At 34.5% G+C, this 21,967-nt stretch overlaps 1 protein-coding gene across 4 annotated transcripts in view; it reads right to left on the bottom strand.

Moving 5' to 3' along the window:
- Window positions 1–19,560, bottom strand: part of LOC131553787 (solute carrier family 4 member 11-like) — a 34,935-nt gene extending 15,375 nt beyond the window's left edge. Inside the window, exons 1-9 of one of the 4 annotated variants that reach the window (XM_058798674.1) lie at window positions 19,463–19,554; window positions 6,388–6,438; window positions 5,573–5,683; window positions 4,947–4,990; window positions 3,616–3,835; window positions 3,365–3,446; window positions 2,134–2,257; window positions 1,718–1,921; window positions 10–94 (exon numbers count right to left, since the gene is read on the bottom strand). In XM_058798674.1, the coding sequence (XP_058654657.1) occupies window positions 10–94; window positions 1,718–1,921; window positions 2,134–2,257; window positions 3,365–3,446; window positions 3,616–3,835; window positions 4,947–4,990; window positions 5,573–5,683; window positions 6,388–6,438; window positions 19,463–19,505 (964 nt within the window). In that variant the 5' untranslated portion in view covers window positions 19,506–19,554. Of the gene's footprint in view, window positions 1–9; window positions 95–1,717; window positions 1,922–2,133; window positions 2,258–3,364; window positions 3,447–3,615; window positions 3,836–4,946; window positions 4,991–5,572; window positions 5,684–6,387; window positions 6,439–11,832; window positions 11,965–19,462 lie in introns of those variants that run through there. The other 3 variants (XM_058798675.1, XM_058798676.1, XM_058798677.1) reach the window with 3 other exon arrangements.
- Window positions 19,561–21,967: the final 2,407 nt, after the last annotated feature.

Raw genomic sequence — 21,967 nt, 5'->3', positions numbered from 1 at the left:
GAGACTCGCCATCTGTGAAGTCCGACGGGTACAACGGAAGCCTGCGGCACAGGTCTTCATAAATGCCATGACCTGCTTGGAGGAAATCTTTTACCTGGGTACAAAAGGAGATTTAAAAGTGAAAAAATATGCTGATAATGTTTTTCAAAGACATGAACACAGAGCTCATTAAATCCTAAGTGCATAAACACGTAAACCTTAACATTGTTGTAAAATATCACAAGATGGAAAATTGTAATTTATCTGTGATCCAGATGCCACATCAAAACAACTGCGCTTGAAATGTTATATCTGCAGTTTTATAAATGCAGTAAGAAAAGAAATATAATAGAAAATATGTTCTTGAATTTCTGAAATAATTACATTATAGGGAATGTAGTGCCAGAATACAATGTACACTTACTACAAATAGGGGAGGCTGTGAAACATGAACATTGAGTCATTTTTCAAACAACCAACCAATGGTAAGTGAAGGGAGGTGCTTAACATTTGCAAAAATGCAGATCATCACCTTCAGGAGGTCAAGGAAAATATCATTTAACATTTACAGTAACTACTTAAGTAGCACTTTTTTTTTTTTTTTAAGTCTCATGCTAATTTATTTGATCAAATATACAATAAAAACAAAAATTGTGTGAATTATTATTATTATTTAAAATAACTGTTTTCTATTTCAATATATTGTAAACTGTCATTTTTTTTTTTTTTTTCTGTGATCAAAGCTGCATTTTCAACATCATTACTGCAGTATTCAGATCATTTCAAGATGTTTTATGATTTTAACTGTTGGGTACAATTGTGATGGTCAACATTTCTGAGATGGAAGAGAAAAAAAAAAATCACAATTTTAAAGGTAGGATGGGTAAAGGTTTATCTAATATGTCTAATAGTTCTCACTACAAAAAACATTAGAGTTTAGTAGGGATGCCATGACATGTCACTACCAATATCCAGCCACAACTAAACTACTAAGCAATCATTTTGATTAAACAATGTCTGTTGTCTGCCGTTACGTCCCCACCAATGCCAAAATCAAACCGATGCCCATGAAGCACTGTATTTGTCGAAAAGGAAACACAGTCGGTGATGTATTAAGTGAATGTAAACTGTTGAGAAAGAAACTGGATGTGCATTAGATTAGGTCTGTGCATTTGGTCTTAAAGAAACAGCAGCCTATAAATACCTGCTGCTGTCTGCATCATCAATGCTAATCAAACAACAAAACACAGCTTTAACAAAGATTAATCTGTATTTAATTTCTGAATGAATACTGTACTACTGAATACTATAGTCTTATTTTACACTTCTGTGCCTGAATACTACTGTTACGGACTTTATTTGTAATGTTTTACTGTATTCATATATGCTTGTAATTTGTGTATTTGCTCTTATTTTATTACTGATTTTGACTGGTCTTTAATGATGTTTATGAACTTAATTAGTTAGGCTAGTAGTTTTTGCTATGGTATCAAAGTACTTAAAGTGTTCTAAGTGTGTTAATAAATGAAAAGCACCAATCCAAGACTCAAAAATGGTAACATGATGAGCTTTGTGATGGGTTGCACAACTAGTGCAGCATAATGTGAGGGCGGTGTGTGCGTGAAGAGTGCACTTCACGGCCCACAGAGAAAACCCAACATTAAGTTAACAGGCAGACTGAGCAGATAATTGGTTGGCCAAGTCATTTACATGCCCCGAGCCTCTCTGGGCTCCAGACCTTGAGTGGTTTGTTGCTGTGTGGGTCGGTCTCTTCCTCCAGCGAGGGCTTCTGGATGGCAGTGGAGAGCCGCTGCCTTTGAATCACCAGCTCCTGCTTGAAGTCCTCCTGGGTCTTCGTTTCCAGGAGTTTCTGTCTGAACGAGATGTCTGAGAACAAGGTGGCAAACGTACGGCCGAGCTCTATGGCGGTCTTTGTGCTTTTCTGCAGGGTAAAGAAGAGCACAATTACAATAGAGGCTTAAATAGATCTGAGATGCTAGAAGTAGCACAGATTTTAAAAAAAAAACCTGAAGATTACAAGTGTAAAAATTGACAAGGTTTGAAACAATTGCAAATTAGCACACAGCAGTGATAATACAAATGTGTGTTTTTGTCACTCTAGGTGATGATAGGTGGGTGAAAGGAGCAGCTTACTGTTCGCGGCGGTGCCAGGATGAGGATAACATAGCGAACCTCACAGCAGTTCACACCCCAGTTCTGCGGCCGCTCCAGACGCGAAACACAGACGCAGCGTCTCTGAAGACTCTTCACGTTACAGCTGAATAGAGAGGGCACACACTTATATATGATTAAATGTATCTAAATTATTAAATAGACAGATAGATAGGCTAGGCTGATCATATTTGATATTTAGTTCTTACCAAGGATGCATTTATTTGATCAATTATACAATAAAAACAGAAACAATGTGAAATATTATTACAATTTAATTTGTAATTTATTGCTGTGATCTAAGCTGAATTTTCAGCATCATTACTCCAGTCTTCAGTGTCACATGATCCTTCAGAACTCATTCTAATATGCTGGTTTGATGCTCAAGAAACATTTCTGATTATTATCAATGTTGAAAACAGTGTTTGCTGTTTAATATTTTTGCTTTGGATGCTTTAGAATAGATGAATAGAAAGTTCAACAGCTTTTATTTGAAATAGGTTTTTTGTTGTTGTTTTACATTATAAATGTATTTTCTGTCACTTTTGATTGATTTAATGGCATCCTTGCTGAATAAAAATATTAATATATTTTTTTTTAAGCTTACCATAAACTTGTGAATGGTAATGCATCATGTCTTCCATAGATATATTAAGTAGCAAAAACTGTTTTCAGCATTGATAAAAATAATAAATGTTTCTTGACTGGAAATTCACATTTGCCATTACGGGAATAAATTACATTTTAAAATATATTCAAACAGAATCAGTTATTTTAAATGTATATCAATATTTCAAAATATTAATATTTTTGCTGTATTTTTATCTAATAAATGCAGCCTTGGTGAGCAGAAGAGAATGCTTATTAAAAAGCATTTAAAAAAACGTAATTATTGCAAACTTTTGGCCACCATTAATTGCTTTATGTAAATTTACTGTAGATGCGCAAAGTGCAATTATTATTTTAATGGTAGCACCATAATTATACATAAAAGTATGTAAATGCTTTAACATTGCACTATATGCATGTATATTATAGGCTCAAAATGTAACAGGGTCCTTGGTCAGAAAGAGATACTAGATATTTACCGTATGCTTTACTGAGGGAAAAAAATAAATAAATACAGGGGGACTACATATGGCTATGCTTCAAAAATAGATTTAGATAAAATGTATTTTAAGTGCTTATTTATTGACATTTTATGTCTACATACAGCACACAGAGCCAGGACTGCTGGTAGCGAACTCCAGTGGCTGTCGCTGTCACTCCCTGAATGGTTTCGGTCAACAGGTGAACTTCAATAGAGAGAGAGAGAGAGAATACAGTAAAACACATTCCCTGTTTTTTTTTTTTTTAAAGACATTGGGTCTTCCATTAAGCTCATCCTCTGAGTATTTGCCCTGGATTTCTGGACTGCTAGACTAGATGACCTGTGGCCCCTGGGGCAGACGGCCCGCTGCTCACCGTTGGCCTCCTGTCCTCCGGCGTCTGTGAACAGAGCGCTCATGACCTCCTCCGCATTGCAGCTGCTCTGGCCGTCCGTGGCCACATGCTCCAGCATTCTGCGCAGCACTTCATCCAGGGAGGCCGCTCTCTCGTCCAGCAGGATGCTGGCCTGGGCCAAGAACCCATCCAGATCCCGGTGAGCTCTCACCTCCTCCTGGAAATTCACCAGCTTCACATACTGCAGCAAGAAAGACGAGCTCTAAAGGGGTCGCTTGGCAACGAAGCCTATTTAACAATGATTCTTTGAATATGGTTCTTTTTAATTAAGCATTTAAACCAGTTCGCAAAGCATTTGCATTACATTTACACATACTTTTATTCAAAGTGAACCCGTTGGCATTGCTCACAGAAGCATAATAGTAGTGTATTTGAATGTTTGTAAGACTACTAGATATTTATTTAACTGGACCACTGAGTGATTCTGAATCAGTGAATCAATTATTTGAAACAAAACTTGTCCAAACAAACCAATTCACTGAAATAAATTGCCCATTATTAATGGTATTGTTTGTGGCTTGCATATTGAATATGCAAAGCTATAAATATATGCATATACACGTTAAAGAAACAATACAACATTATATTATACTAATTAATATAATTGTTTTAAAATACTAAGATAATTTAAAATAACTGGAATTATTCACGATAATTTTATTGTATTAAAATAATATATATTTTTAAATTATATATAAAAGAATATATATATATATATATATATATATATATATATATATATATATATATATATATATAATTATTTATTTTTTCTTTTTTCTTTACACTACGCTACACTTTTTTACACTACCAATCAGAAGTTTGGAATAAGTAGGATTTTTAAGGGGTTTTTTTTTTACATTTTTTAAGTCTCTTCTGCTCACCAAGGCTGTGTTTATTTGATCATAAATACAGTAAAAAATATTGTGCATATTAGAATGATTTCTGAAGGATCATGTGACACTGAAGACTGGAGTAATGATGCTGAAAATTCAGCTTTACCGTCATAAATAGCTGAAATTTTAAAATATATTAAAATAGAAAATTTATTTTAAATTGTAATATTATTCCACATTATTACTGATTTTATTGTATTATTGCATGCATCCTTGATGAGCATATTAGACTTCTTTCAAAAACAGTAAAAAAATATCTGAATTAGAAGTGTACATGTATAATATTTATGCATTCCATCTCATGAGAGAAATGCACGACTGAGGAAGCCCAGCCATAAATACATCAATTAAACAATGGATTTAAATGATGAAAGAGCCTTAGTAAGAAAGGCTTACTCTTCTTGATGTATGTAGAAGGCCAAATCCTGAAGCATCAGCGTCTATTCATAGGAGGGAAAGAAGGGAAAAAATGATAAATTGTTAAAACCCTTGTGCTGTTACATGGATGCATGAGTTTGAAGGACAGACCACTGAGCCAGGCCTCCCAGAAGAAGTGTTTTCCTTCATTATCTCGGAGCCCTGAACTCTCTGTATTATGTCTTGCTGGTTATAAATAGTCAAAGAGTCTCCAAGTCTGCAGCGCAGACACGTCAGAAGTGCATTGTGGTCCCTGAACCCTGACACCGCAGTCACTTAGGAATAAGACCTGGCACAGCCTGCTTCCCCAATGCTGTAAACACATCAGCCCAAATATGAAAACAATACTGATTGTTTTTAAGGCCCGAAGTGAACACAGAGAATTTCTGATCGGCGTGGAGGAGGCAGAGCTGCTGCAGACGGATGAGACTGCCGGGATCCGTCTACACCTCGGGCAACAATCACAATGATTTTTTGAGATTTTTGAAGTACTCTCAAAGAGAATCTCATCTGAGCCACCCACCCACACACACACACACACACACACACACACGTACATCACACACAGATCCAAAGCAGCGCTCAGATGCATAACACGCTCTGACCTGAGATGCTCGTCTGAATGTTCGTCTCGTAGTGACTTCTGTCCGTTGGGACGGCGAGCGTGTCTAGTTTCCTCCGGCTCTCTTCTCCGCTGTCCTCTGTTTCTCGCAGCTCTGAGACATCAACATGTCACAATAGAGCTCCTTAAGTAGGCCTTTCTTAGCTTTAAGATGATTATTATAATCTCATTTCCCTGCCTAACTCGGTTTGACGTGACCTTTTGCAGCTGGTAGATGAAATATAGCACCATGCATTTGTATATGAGGCTGAGAGGTGTTCACTTCCTGTTCAATGAATCATGCTCGTTTTCATCTCGAGCGTAGAAATATTTATTTAACGCTATTTATGGCGTGACTGCAGATGCAGCCCCCTCAAAAATATATGCATCTGTTAAAGCTACACAATGCACCCATGGACTCATAAAATAAAACCTGCCCAAAATCAGGCACATGGAGCAATATAACCATAGCCATCCCAATAAATTCTTTCTTTGCATGGAGGAGTATAATCATGACATGAGCTAAACTACTCGAGGAGTAAACCGAGGTTGCAGCTGTTGGGGTGATGTGCTGTGAAGTCTGTTTACTTGCCGTCTGCGGTTTTGATGCTATTTACTGTGCGTTATGGTGAATTTGAGCCGGTTATATTTAATAAATTCACGCTCGTATGATCAAGACGTTTCCTCTTACAGTATTTCACACGCCGGATCTCACCCTCAGCCTTCGTAAACCAGATTTGTTTGTCTGCCAGTTGACATGAGAACTCGCTAACTGAACTTGGCATGGTAAATCTTATTTAAATAATGTTTGGTTCTCACCCATCCTTTGGAAGAGGTGACCATTTCTTGTCTGCCCAGGTGATGAAGCGTCTGTGGAAGAAACAGGTCTCAATTGATCAACTAAACATTGTCATGCAAATGCATTTCTACATATACAGTATTTCAAGGTGTGCTAGTGTGAAGTTATTTCAGTGGTCAGAAGAGGAATTAGCCTACAACATCACCACATTTCAAATGAAGGAGTAAAAAGTACTGGGCTGGTTTGGATGTGGCACTACTATTTTTTTGGGACTTGTATTAAGATGCTATCATGATTTTATATCACATGGATTGGAATGGAAATTATGATGGTCCTGTCTTGCCTGTTCATCCATTAGAGTTAATTGGATCTCATGAGTGACAGGTTACAGGATGTTGCTAATGAATAATAAAAATATATATATATGTGATGTACATTTATGAATAATTTATAATAAACTCTGGAATATTTAAAAAAGAGAGAGAATTGTCAGATTTGATTTCATGGTGACTTTCAACTTATTTTTAAAATCATTATGATAATGTAATTACTTCATATTATTTGTTTGTTTTATTATTGTAGTATTTCTTGCACTGCTTTTAATTTATGCTGATTTAAATTACCATACATTGCATCACAGTCATTTATATTGTATTACAGTAATGATAATCTAAATCATCTGAGAAGGAATTTAAAAAGTTACACTTTATTTTAAGGACCAATTACTTTCACTAATAACTAGTTGCTTATTAGCATGCATATTACTAGCATACTTGTTCTTTGTTAGTCTTTATAAAGCTCATATTAATGTCTTACTCTGCATGACCATATGTGACTCTGGACCACAAAACCAGTCTTAAGTGTAATTTTTTTTGGAAATTAAGATTGATACATCATCTGAAAGCTGAATAAATAAGCTTTCCGTTGATGCATGGTTTGTTATGATAGGACAATATTCGGCCGAGATACTAATGTTTGAAAATCTGAGGGTGCAAAATAATCTAAATATTGAGAAAATCGCCTTTAAAATTGTCCAAATGAATTCTTAGCAATGCATATTACTAATCAAAAACTACGTTTTGATATATTTACAGTAGTAAATTTACTAAATATCTTCATGGAACATGATCTTTACTTAATATCCTAATGATTTTTGGCATAAAAGAAAAAATCATACAGTGACCCATACAATGTATTTTTGGCTATTGCTACAAATATACCCCAGCGACTTAAAACTGGTTTTGTGGTCCAGGGTCACATATTTTAGATCCCTTAATCCACCTCATACCTAAACTTCACAAATACCTTACTAACCATTAATAAGCAGCAAATTTTGAGAGAAAATTCTGAATTAAAAGTGAATGAGTGTTCCCTATTCTAAAGTGTTACCAAAAAAAAAACAAAAAAAACAAGGCACTCGTATGCTTTACAGTAGTGAAAATGTGAGGAGGAAATTCCATGCAACTCCGTCTACTGTAAGTAGATGAATAATAAATGAACAGTTGCAATGAGCCTTATTATGGCATTGAAGAGAGAATAGAGTGCAGAGCAGTCATGAGTCACTATTATAAATTCAGGATCTTGACTTTTACCCGAACACTTACTCCAGGCCCTCAAATAGACTGGGATTTCATGAAAATTTCCCATCGTTAAAATTCATCCAATTTACCCCAGCCCTCATAGCGTCATGCATGGAAGGCTTACGGCCACATATTTTCTTCAGGGTGGATGGGATAAAGAAGTCATTCTCTGCACAAAAATCGTATCGTGGGCTGGAGGATATTCTTAGCACATGGTGTTTCTATCACCAATGACCACGGCTTCACCATCATCCCACCATCTTTAATTTAGCAGATAACTTGCTTTGTTATAACAGTCCTCACATTAGACGCTTTGAGCCTCAGGGCAGATCGCTGGCCTCGCGACCCTGCAGGCTTGGACAAATTGATTCGGTTACATCTTTGTGACAAATTATCATTCGTTGTACAGGAACGCTTGCTAAATAATAAATAAATTATTAGGTCTACTGCAAAACCGGGGATTTTCTTTTGAGATGTGTGACTGTGAATGCTTCAAGGAAATCCCTCCCTGCTACACTGGTTCACCCCACAATCTGGTCACACCTGGGATTAGAGGAAAGATTGTCATTTCTGGTCTCACGTCAGGACCCCATCATCCCTCGGGCCACACAAGTCCTGTAATGGCTGGACATCCACGCTGTGTCTGACAAAATGAGACTCTCTCTGAGAGTCCTTAAATAGATGCCTTAACGCAATGTTCTGTGTTCAACACAGCTCAAGCTCTAGAGACAGCATCTGCAGGAAGCAGCCAAAGAAAATAATAACCCAATATCGCAAGAGAAAGAGTCTGTTATGACCGTATTAGGCCGTAGGCACGAGGCTAATCACAGCTAATCACTCTCGCAAGTGTGAAATTGCATTTGATATGCAAAGATTGAACAAGCAAATATGTAAATAAGTGAGGAAAAGCTGAGGAGCGTCTCAAAGACCGTTTGTGAGTGGATCTAGCACTGCTAGCTGCTGTAGCACCTCTATATCACATTATTCATCCACTTTGTAACTAGACACGCTCAAGTCTCTACTGCTCACCAGGCGTGCACTTATTTGATCCAAAGTACAGCAAAAACAGTAAAATTTTGAAATTTTTCTATTAGAATATATTTTAAAATGTCATTTATTCCTGTGATTTCAAAGCTGAATTTTCAGCATCATTACTCCAGTCTTCAGTGTCACATGATCCTTCAGAAATCATTCTAATATTCTGATTTGCTGCTCAAAAAAACATGTATTATTATTATGTTGAAAACATCTAAGTAGAATTTTTCAGGTTTCTTTGATGAATAGAAAGTTCAGAAGAACAGCATTTATCTGAAAGAGAAATATTGGTAACACTTTATTTCGATAGTCCACTTTAGACATTCTGCTAACAGTAAGTAACTTTGCAACTACATGTCAACTAGCAGTCATTAGAGTATTAGTAGACTGTCTGCTTAATATCTTCTAACACTTTATTTTGATGGGTTCACAACATACAACATACTGACTATGAGAAACTTTGCAAGTTTATGTCAACTTGTTCTACTAACCCTAAACCTACCCTACTGAGAGTTAGTAGACATGTAGTTGCAAATTAATGAGGATTAGTTGACATGTAGTTACAAAGTTACTTATAGTTATTAGAATGTCTAAAGTGGACTATCGAAATAAAGTATAACTGAAATATTTGTAACATTATAAATGTCTTTATTTATAAAAGACATTTTATAAATAAATAGTAATAACTTACATTTTAAAATCAGTTATTTTAAATAGTACAAATATTTTTACAATATTTTGGATCAAATAAATGCAGGCTTGGTGAGCAGAAGAAACTTCTTTAAAAAAAAACAAAAAGATAAAAATCTTACTGATCAAATACTTTTGACTGGTAGTGTATAACTATAGATATTTGGCTTTGCTGCACAATTGACAATAAAACAAATATTTTGATTGATTTATGATTGATTTCTTTTTGTGCTTTGTAGTCATGAAAGTAACAAAAGGTTCTGGAGAAATGTTTCAGAATAAAAGTATCAATTTTCTCTTTAAAAGTCAACAAAACATACTTGAGTAAAGTAGAAATATAAAGTATATTTGTGAAAGTATTTTTACTTTTTTACTATGCACTTCTAGCTGTTTCTGATTGTGAATGTGATGAACTTAACTCGTTCATCACACAGACTTGAATGGGATTATTGTGTACCATACTGATGAAAAACACCAAATACAACAAAGAGAATGAAAATATATTCCATTCTTTGTTATCAACATCATGGAATGCATGAAACATTACATTACAGCAGGGTTTCCCAAACTGTATATAAGTGGTAGGATCATTAAGAAAGCATAATTTAAAAGAAAAAACAAATAAGAATGAGAGTAAAATATGAATAATATGTAATAAAGTAATCCATCAAAAATCCAGATTACATGTAATCAGTTACTACCAGCACTGACTGTTTTTGTTTTGTCAAGTTTCATTTCTGAATAATTCAGCGTTTTTTAATGAATCAGTTGAATGAATGATTCAAATGACTCACTGGACAGTCACTTGTCGCTACCTAAAAGTGGAGGTGTACCAGTTGTTAACTTGCAGAACAAGTTACTAAAAAATTCACAATAATAATGCACAGACTGTGTCTGTCTGTCTGGAATGAGCAAACACAGACAAGTGAGATGATAAAAACAGTGAAAAGTCCCACTTGTAACGCCACTCAGCTAATCAAGCTCCACAATATCTTTAAATCTGATAATATGTTCTCATTGCCGTCATGTAAAAAATGTAAACATATTTTGCTGACTATCCCAAACACATCCCCTCTCCCTTGTTGTGATCTTTCTCTGCCGCTTGCCTCACTAGACTTCCTGTTCGCAGGCTCGCTGACTTCCTGTTGCTGACTGTGCTGTCCTGCACTGTTGACAGAAATAATAGTTCCATGAAAAGGTCTGTACCTTTCGCAGGAACTACAGTAAATTGGAACTGACCCTAAAATAGTTGATCTGTTCCTTAAGGATGGACAGACTGAATATACTAAATTGTATATGGATGGTTCCTCAGTGAAGAGAGCTTTTTTTTATATAATAATAATTATATATAATACATAATTACATGTATATCCCTGTTGTCTGTCATGTTAAAGAGTCCTCTAGCTGAAAAAAGGTGATTTTCCCTTCCAATCAATTAAATCAGCAAGGAGACAATCAAGCTTGATGTAAGAGATTTATTCTGGCAATCTCATTGCTTTTTTTTTTTTTTTAATTAGTTCAGGATTTGTTTTTGTGCTTTTAATGTAGTCATGTCCATCCAGCATATACAGATCATGAGATTTGCTTTGTATCTGAAATTTTGTTATTGTATCACAAGCTGAATCCTGTACCTAACTCATTCTTACACCTGTTTACATCTAATTTTACACTGCAATGAACTGAATATTATAAGTAACATGAGTATTGGCTAAAAACTTCTTAGAATTCTTAAAGTTCTTAGATAATAATCCTCTTAGAGAGAAAAAAGAAAATCCCATCTCAGTATTACTCAAAATATCCAAGTGTTACGTTACTGTCTGCAACTGCTGACTTTTCTTATTTTCTTATTTCTTTTTCTAAATGCTTATCATTATCATACCATATGCAGTGTTGATGATCACATAATAGGAATCAATGATAATGCACAATCCTTCAAAACAGATTAAAAAGAGAAGCATTTCTCTTGCCTGGTAATTTTCCAGCCTAAGCAAATTCAGACAGAACAAATGATTTTACAAATTGCCCATGAGGAGACAAACTAATTCATAAGTGAGCTCAACTCTGTCCACTTACAGGTCTCCATCCCCGCTGAGCATGACTATCCCAGCATCCAGTCGAGTCTGTAAGTTTCCAGAGTTGACAAAACACTGCTCAACTTACCGGTCGGCACAAAATGAAGCACTTCTTTGCTTTCCATCATTTTCCTCAGAAGTGTAGCCAATCAACCCATCACAAAGTTTACTGTGTGCCTGCTCACAGCCCTACCTTTAACCTCCAGCACTTGAGTCTGCAGTGAGCTCAGAGCAGTGAAACAGGGCGGGTTTGTTTTGCCTCTGGGTCCCAGTGCCTATCAGTGACTAGACAAAACTGAAACCCAACACAACTCACACAGTAAGATATTAGCTCTTATTAAAGCCATTTCTAACAACAATGAAGAACTTTACTGGAATGGTAAAAAAAAAAAAAAAATTCCAGGAATATGCAGAGATTAAATAGATAAGAATGAATTGGTTGGGTTAGGTTTATTATTAACGCAACAATGTTACACATATATATATATATATATATATATATATATATATATATATACTGTATAACAAAAAAAACGCATGTATATGTTTTTAAATGAAGTGTCTTCTTCAAAGCTGCATTTGCATTTGATCAAAAAAAAAAGAAAAAAAAAGAAAAAGAAAAATAGAAATACTGAGAAATATTATTACAATTTAAAAAAACAGTTTTCTCTTTTAATATACTTTAAAACATAATTTATTCCTGTGACCAAAGCTGAATTTTCAGCATCATTACTCCAGTCTTCGAGTGTCACATGATCCGGAATATCATTATAATACGCTGATTTACTATAAGTGTTGGAAATTCTTTGATGAATAAAAAGAAGTTCAAAAGAACATAATTTAATCAAAAGTCTTTTTTTTAACAATATTACTGATAACATTACATTCAGCAATGTATCTTGCCGAATAATAGTATTAATTTATTTCAACAACAAAAAAAAGAAAAGAAAAAAAGAACAAAAAGAATCTTGAAAAAAGTATCACAGGTTCCAAAAAAATATTAAGTAGCAAAAACTGATAATAAACACTGATAATAAATCAACATATTAGAATGATTTCTGAAGGATGATGTATATACAGTATCTATGTATCTATCTATAGATTGTATTACATTGTTCGTCAACACAATTATCCAGAAAGGTTTACACAGAATGAGATATTTAGTCCAAATTGAGCCCTGCACTGGTCTGCCTGGAGAATACGTGAAACATATGACTATTAACTAACTTTCATGAATTAAACAATTTCTTTCCACCAAGTAGACTTAAATTTGAGAGCTGATATGAATTTGAATTAATGCAGGATAAGTGGTGGCAAGGTGGAAGGATAATTAAAATTTGCACTCGAGATCATGCTACTAGTCCATTGAGAAATTAACCTGGCATCACATCAGTAATAACTCTAATCTGCTCAATTTGGCAAATTTACACAAATCACCTCTTGAATAACTGAAGAATATCCTCTTTAATAATATTCACAGTGAGCAATAATGACTACTGAGTGAGAACTGCACATTTGGAGTAACAAATACTGTAAAGATTTGACAAAATCAGATGATAAACTAGCAAAGGTGAATTTTGTCTTTGACTTGCCATTAACTTTTTTCTTGTAAGTTTTTGAGTAAAATATCGAAAGTTTACTGAATCAGAATATACTGAATTAAGAGCATAAACTAAACATTATATTCAACACTTCATTTTATAAAACGTATTCTTTTACAATTTACACAAATAAATAAATAAATCGTTGAGGTTCACCCCTCCCTCTTTCATTCCTTCATGGGTGCTTTCCATTGGATTCCTTTGGAATAATGTAATCATTCATGGCATACATGCTAATTATTTTTGTAGACTAGGTTAGATGCCTTGTAAACCTTTATTTTCTCGTCTAAACTTACATCAAAGAGGTGCTTTCACAAAACTCCTCCGGCGCTCTGTTAAAAATGTTTGTGAGTTATATGTTCGTGAGTCCTAAGCAGATTGAACGCCACTAAAAATGATGGCAGAAAACATGCCGCGTGGCAGTAAAAGTTGTTGGTGGGCATGTTAAATGTACAGGCCCCAGGTGTGAAGCGTTTGCTCCTCCTGAAGCGTCGCAGTGCGTTCCGCCTCTGGCTGCTGCTAGGGGGCGACTCTCAGCAGCATTGTGACAGGATTCATAATCAGATGACTCAAACACCACCTTAGCCAACAATTATCACATTACTTCAAGTCATACTGCAAGTGTTTTGTTAAATAATAGGGTTGCATACATACATGCATTATTAAACGTACTGTATGTACTGGATCATTTCTACAGAAAATAAACTCTTTGTTCTCTAGAATATTCAATTTGTTCACTAACAATGTATATATATGCATGCTGGAGAGTTATGTTCAACATAGTGACATTTAACCACACCTCAAATTATATACTGTGCAAAAGGAATAGGTCACCCATAAATGAAAATTTGCTGAAATTTTTCTCACCCTCAGGCCATCCAATATGTAGATTTGTTTGTTTGTCATCAGATTTGGAGAAATATAGCATTACATTTAGCATTACGCTCAGCAATGGATGCTCTGCAGTGAATGGGTGCCGTCAGAATGAGAGACCAAACAGCTGATAAAAACATCACAATAATCCGCATTTGGGATGATGCATGCTTTTAGACTCTGCCTCACAATCTCACGCTTCCCAACTAAATCTCATGCCAAGTAACAAGACATAGCAAAATAAATAGCTCAATCTGCTCATAAGGTCTTCTAACCAGCACTGGACTTGAGAAATAAGAAATCTGACTGGTAATATTAACCGCATTATTAGCAAACCAGCATATACGGGCAACATGAAAAGGGAGAGTTCCTAAAAAGTGCTAGTGTTCTAGTGCAACACTAGGCCCAAGTATTTGGGTAATTTGTATTATTATATTCAAAATGAATTTTTGGAGCCTCAAATAAATATTTTTATTCAATCCGTGTCATCAATATCTCACTCCAGCCAGGCAAACCAAGGGTGGGATCTCAAATATCAGTCCAGTGTTTATTTTAAATGAAAATGAAGAAAATATCAGAAAAGTGGAAATAAAGTGCTAACTGATTATGCTATTATTGCATGCTGTTTTTATAATGTACTACATTAAACTGAGGTGCAAAGAGAATAGACTATCTGCCAGTATTTGCATTTAGAGTAAACAGAATCTGTCACTGTTTGCACTTAGCCTAGTGTAAATAGCCTTCAGCGTCATGATTCACACATCAGATGTGCCATATTTCATCTTATATTTGAACATTAATTCATATTTTTGAAAAAGATTTTCAAAGTCTGTGTCTGTGAAAGGTTCAAAAATATACGAAGAATAACGTTTGAGACATCAGCCAGAAGCTGAAGAATCCTCCAAGTGATTATAGAGTTTCTGACTGTCTGTTTTAGTGAATGTCAACAGTGCCCTCTACTGTTGCAGAGCCAAAGGACCTCGGAGTGACTTATTAAGCCAGACTGATTATAATTTACAGCAGCGGTTTTCACTCCTCTGGACCCTCAGCACTGCACATTTTCTATCTCTTTCTAACACAGATCCGATCATCAGCTCATTAGCAGAGATTAACATACAAATGTGCAGTGCTGAGAGTCGCCGGGACTGAAAACCAATGCTGGCCTGAAAGCCCTAGTAGACTCTGTACAACACACTGTAGTCGTGTATGCATTTATGGGCACTCGATGCTTCTTGAGTTTAGAGTTCAGAGAAGAAAAATAAAACGCATGAATTGGCTATACAGAGACACTCCACTGCATCAGACATGAAAGACAAGCATTACCATTCGAGATCATCTGCACTTGTTACACAGACTCTATGTTTAAACTGTTCATTGTCCAGTCCTGCTCCTGAAGGGCCACTTTTTTTTTTTTTTTTACTTCCAAGCTGCTCCAACAAACCTGCCTGGACGTTTCCAGTAATCCTGAACAAAGAGTGCTTCCTATTTTGAAGGCTGCGTCCTTCCTGTACTAGTCCTTCTGAGGCTCACATGAATACTGTTAATATTAATTCAAAAGATACATATATACATATATACACTGAAAAAAATAAGAAGTTAAATTTACTTTTGCAAGTTTTTGCACGCATATTTTTTAAGTAAAATTTAAATGCAGAATTAAGTAAAATCTATTTAACTAAGTTATCTAAAATTAGTAAAGTCAAAGTAAAAACCAAGTCAAGAATCTTGGGGTGTTTCTGGAGACAGACCTTAGTTTTAGTAGTCATGTCAAAGCAGTAACTAAATCAGCATAGTATCATCTCAAAAACATTGCAAGAATTAGATGTTTTGTGTCCAGTCAAGACTTGGAGAAACTGGTTCATGCCTTTATCACCAGCAGGGTGGATTATTGTAATGGTCTCATTTCAAAGAAGACCATTAGACAGCTGCAGCTCATCCAGAACGCTGCTGCCAGGATTCTGACTAGAACCAGAAAATCTGAGCATATCACACCAGTCCTCAGGTCCTTACACTGGCTTCCAGTTACATTTAGGATTGATTTTAAAGTACTTTTACTCATTTATAAAACTCTCAATGGCCTAGGACCTAAATACATTGGAGATATGCTCACTGAATATAAACCTAACAGACCACTCAGATCATTAGGATCGAGTCAGTTAGAAATACCAAGGGTTCACACAAAACAAGGGGAGTCTGCTTTTAGTTATTATGCCGCCCGCAGTTGGAACCAGCTTCCAGAAGAGATCAGATGTGCTAAAACATTAGCCACTTTTAAATCCAGACTCAAAACTCATCTGTTTAGCTGTGCATTTGTTGAATGAGCACTGTGCTACGTCCGAACTGATTGCACTATGTATAATCACTTTCTGTTCTTAAATGTTTAAATGTTTTTTTAAATCAATTTTTAAATCACTTTTTTATTGTTGTGATTATTATTATTTTTATTATTTTAATGACTATTTCACTTCCTTTTATGTAAAGCACTTTGAATTAACACTGTGTATGAAATGTGCTATATAAATAAACTTGCCTTGCCTTGCCTAAAGGAAATAAGTAAATTTGAGTAAATTTAACTAAATTTAACGTGACCAGGTAGAGTTTGATGTGTAATTTCTCCTGAATTATTTAAAGTTTACTCTACAATACTCAAGTACATTTCACTCAGTCACGGTTTGTAAACTTTACTCAATAGCACTGGAAAAAAATAAATAAATGCCTATAAGGCATGTGGTTAAGTTACAAGCACGTATGTAAGCAAGTAGACAGCGCGTTATTCATTTTAAGGTAATATGTTGACTCAATATAGTTCTTAACTGAATGAACACAGAGACCTGAATACTTGGCACATGATACACAATGAGGTGACAATCAGTGAATAGTGTTTGAGTATGAATGGATCATTTTGTGTAAAACATTAACTCCAGATGTCACAAAACAGCAAGTTACTTAACCTAACAACAAAAGCAACCACAAAACAGTGTAAATACATCTTGAAAACAGCAACAACAAAAAAATTACCTTATTAATTATTCATGCCCAAGTGCATGATGGGAACAACTGGGATCATGACGTTGATATTTACGTCATGTTTAAAATTGTTGTGTTTAAAAATGACAAACAATTCCAAGTAAAATATACTTATAAGTTCAAACTTTAAATTCTACAAGCTTAAATTGAGTACTAATATTGAATTTACTCTTTTATTTAAATTCTTATATATATATATATATATATATATATATATATAACTCATTTGTGTATCATTAACAGTGCTCATGAAACTTTTAGTGTTTTACATAATAGACAGTTTAGCATTAAGTGATTCATTTACAACAAAACAGCAAAATGCATTAATCTCCAGGATCCATTTATTTATTTATTATTATTATTTTTGTCTTGCATCACATAATAAAATTGGATGAGCTCCATACAGATTCATTTTTTGCAAATTCTGTTTTGTAAATTACAATGCCTGCAAAGGATTATGGGTGAGTGGACAAATGTAAAAAATTGTGAATGAAAAATAAAAAAATAAAATAAATAATAATGAATGACGAATGAATGAATGAAGCTGACAAATTGGGAAGCAACCAAGGATTCTCTTAAACGGAAAGATACCAGCCTTCACAACTGGTGAATTATGTGCTTTTTAAAATCATTACAAGTGATGTCTAAATTTGAATATGAATGACTCTTTTGATCTGTTTTTGTTAGTGAATCACTTGATTCATATTGAACTAGTGACAGCTTAATAGGAAATCAGTTGAAATCATCCAGTCATCTCATACCATTGACGTGAATGTTACATTTATCAGTATATTGTAATAAATATTTGAGAAATTATTGTTGTATCTGATTGTATCAGTCTGTATGTGATTTTCAATGTAAAAAGAGCAAATAGGAGAAGCAGATGAACACAAAACAGCAGAACAATTTAAAGTTAAAAAGGGTAAACATTATCATTCATCTGAACTGAGTGTGCGCATATGATTTAAACACTTCGGCTCTTGTATGTTAAAACTTCTCAGGTAATATCAATGGTGTGACCTATTTCAGATGCGGCCGAAATTATAATAACAGTAGATACACAAGTTTTTGTAGTCGCTGGATATTGGTAGGGACATGTGTTAGCGTCCCTACTAAACTCTATGCTGTTGTCTATAATACTCTGTTTTTGAGTATCTGGTTGCCTGTTTTTATTGTCTGTCACTTTTATTTCGATTTATATATTTTTTTTAATATTTATAATTACTTTATTGTCAATTGCTATGATTTGAAGTGGCATGCACTGAATTCTACCTGTTAAAATATGGTCTGATTTCCCTTGTAAAATATCAGTTTTTAAACCCAAGTGGTTTCATTAATGAAAATAAATAGCCCTCAGAGACCATTTAGATTATCTACACTCCTTGCAAGACACAGTTTATTTGAGGGAACAATTTTTACGCAAATGTAAAAAAAAAAATCAATTTGTTAGGGTTTACAGTCAGACAGATACCGTAAACCATGACTCACAATGTAAAGACAAATGAAAATGTATAAAATTCAATTCTCAAGCAAAGATGTGAAAAGAATGAATCATGTCTATGAATTGAGTCTAGAAAAAGCACAGGTAATGCACATACACTGCAGTCAACCATTACCACTGCACCAAATAAATAAATAAAGCTAACTAAAAAAAAAAAAAAACACAGGATATATTTACATATAATGAATGTTATTATGAAAATGTGCATTCATTTTTACTTTTTGTTGTGCTTTGGAAAAAAAGTAATACGCTTGTACACTGAAAAAAAATTATACTACTTTTTTTTTTTTTTTTTTAAGGTAAGTGGTTGCAAGCAATTTATTTTAGCTACATTTAAGTTAAAAAAAAAAATGTTGAAAGTTAGTCAGCTAAATTTGTTTATTTAAATGTAGCTCAAATAAACTGATTGCAACCACTTACCTTAAAAAAATTTAGTGAATTCCATTAATCATTTTTTTTCAGTGTACCATGAAAACATGAACATATAGTATAGATCTCCCAGAACCTTTAAATATAAATATAAATCAATATATATATATATATATATATATATACACACACACACACACACACACACACACACACACACATACTGTATACAGTATATATATATATATATATATATATATATATATATATAATTTTATTTTAGTTTTTTCATACAAAGACAGCTATCAGCAACCACCTTTAAGAACTAGGATGCAGGTGTCTCCTACCTGCAGTCAAACGGTTCACTGTGACTTCTGCCATTTCTGCCATTCTTGAGAAGAGGATCTGAATCTGTGTGAGGGGGAAATGAACTGTCCTGCAGGTTAACAGACTACCTTAAATACTTAGCTACACTGCCACATTTGTTAAACTTTTAACAGAAGCGTAGAAATACAAGACAGAGCAGTGCAAGGGGAAATGTACTGGTCATTTTCTGCTGGGACATTATCCATTAATTTTACGGACATTTCCATTAACCCTAAAACACAACGCAATGAATTGCAAAAATTCAAAATACAGGTAAAAATAATAATAATACTATACTTCTTGTGTTCTGTTTTACATATTTTTTTCACAGCATTTAATTTATGCAATAATTATAATTTTAGATATAAACATGCAACTATTAACAGGTGCAATTTGATATTGCAGTTAAAATAGTCTGATTCTTTTGATTTTCTCATTACGGTTTTGAACGTAATAGGAAATCTTGTTCATATATGCAGTCTTGACATTCTATTTAGCATGAATTTTTATTAGCATGAATTTAAGTGGAAAGTAACCATTTTTCAAAATATATTTGGTTTCTTTCTTATGATTTGAAGCTACAAACATGCAGCTTTTTACTTCTCAAGACATTAATTGATGGACTGGAGTGGTGTGGATTACTTGTGGATGTTTTTATCAGCTGTTTGGACTCTCATTCTGACGGCACCCATTCACTGCAGAGGATCCACTGGTGAGCAAGTGATGACATGCTGCATTTCTCCAAATCCGTTCTGATGAAGAAACAAACTCATCTACATCTCGGTTTGCCTGAGTGTGAGAACATTTTCAGCTAATTGTAATTTTTGGGTGAACTATTCCTTTAATGACAGCAGCACAGGAGCTGTACAAAACCTGATGATCGTGTTCTCCAGCAAGATTTGAAAATTATGCAAAAAAACATCTTGTGCTTCAAGTGTAAATTTTACAAAATTATTAGAAATTGTGTGCAATCTGAAATAATTATTCAGTGTCTCGACTCCATATGTGTGAACCTCAGACCTAGTATTTTTTAGGTATGTCATCTGCTCATATTGCCAGTGCTACACATCCCAGCCCAGTGCAGTGTGTATATAACAGTCTTTCATGGAAGAGCACAAAGTTACACACAAAGCCATTTCATTACACTGATTCAAAAGAACAGGACACAAAATACATGCAGTGTATTTGAGCATCACATTTACATTTTCCTCCCTTTTTTACATTTATTAGTTAGTCAGAAGCTTTAATTCAAAGTGACTTCAGAAAGAAGCAATTTTTGTATACAGCATATTTTTATGGCCACTATATATCCTGCATGTCAGTTCTTTATCTTTTTTATTTATTTGCAACAGGGTAAAGGTGAGACTCTGGGTTGTCATCACAAGTCAGTAATCTCAGTAACCATAAAGTAGTGAATTTGATATTGTTGTATGTTACCTTTAAACTTTTTCCTGTTTCATGAATTCTTTTGTTTCATATCCATTTTAAACTTAGCTGAAAAGCCTGAATTAATTATTTAATGGGAGGTTTGATTGTAACTTACCCCATACAGCATGCCAATGCAATAACATTTCAATGCTTAACAGGGTTTTTGACTTTCAAACATTAACCCATCCTGAGAAATATTCACTGGAGTAAAACATGTAGCATCAGAAATCATCAGTATTTGATAAGGATGTTTCACTTTCACCTCACGCTTCGGGTTTAGATGCATTAAAAAACAGGGATGGCAGGGTGGCTTTGACATCTGAACTCTATATTTGCATCATGTCTTTTACTAAACAACTAATTACACATTTATGTATACTCAGAAACGTGTTCCCTTTAATATTAAAGGTTTTTGCCAATAGTTGCTAAAACCAATTTCTCAGTTGTAAATACATGAAATGATATACTATTCTGGGTGCACGCCACCTAAGTCACTTTCTCTGGTCCGGTAATTGCCATACCTGTAAGAAGTGCATTTATTCATTATGCACTGAGGAAGATGAAGTTATTAAAGTGCCTTCGTGAAAAGATGTGATTACCACAGAGCTGTGATTCTCAGAACAAGAGCATAATGGCACACATTTCTAAAAGCATCTGTCAGTGTGGTACAGGGACAAGGGTTGTGGGATAGTAATGCTTTTAGGGATCTCTTCTATTTGCCATCTACATGACTCTAAGGCCTTTTGGTAATTACACTGGATATAATTTCAACTATTGTTTTTATTTTGAACCAAACAGATTATTTTGGGTTGCTTGGCTGTTTTAAAACCTTTAAAATATGCCCTCAGTAATAATTATGCATATGATGTGGAAAAGATGTAATATGTCCTCCCAGCGTTATGAGGAAGCTGTGTTTTATTGTTGTGTGATCCTCCTTTACAAGGGTGGAGCTGTTCTTTAGCAACAGTTCTGTTTCCTTGTGGAAAGGTAAGGAGGATTTCTGCTGTTCTCTGTCATTTATTAGTTATACTGGCCATCCATGCCAGTTAAAGAACTAT

Source organism: Onychostoma macrolepis, chromosome 14 (genome assembly GCF_012432095.1).
Source record: "Onychostoma macrolepis isolate SWU-2019 chromosome 14, ASM1243209v1, whole genome shotgun sequence".
Taxonomy (NCBI): domain Eukaryota; kingdom Metazoa; phylum Chordata; class Actinopteri; order Cypriniformes; family Cyprinidae; genus Onychostoma; species Onychostoma macrolepis.
The sequence above is the reverse complement of the archived record's forward strand: the minus strand, read 5'-3'. Positions and strand labels throughout refer to the sequence as shown.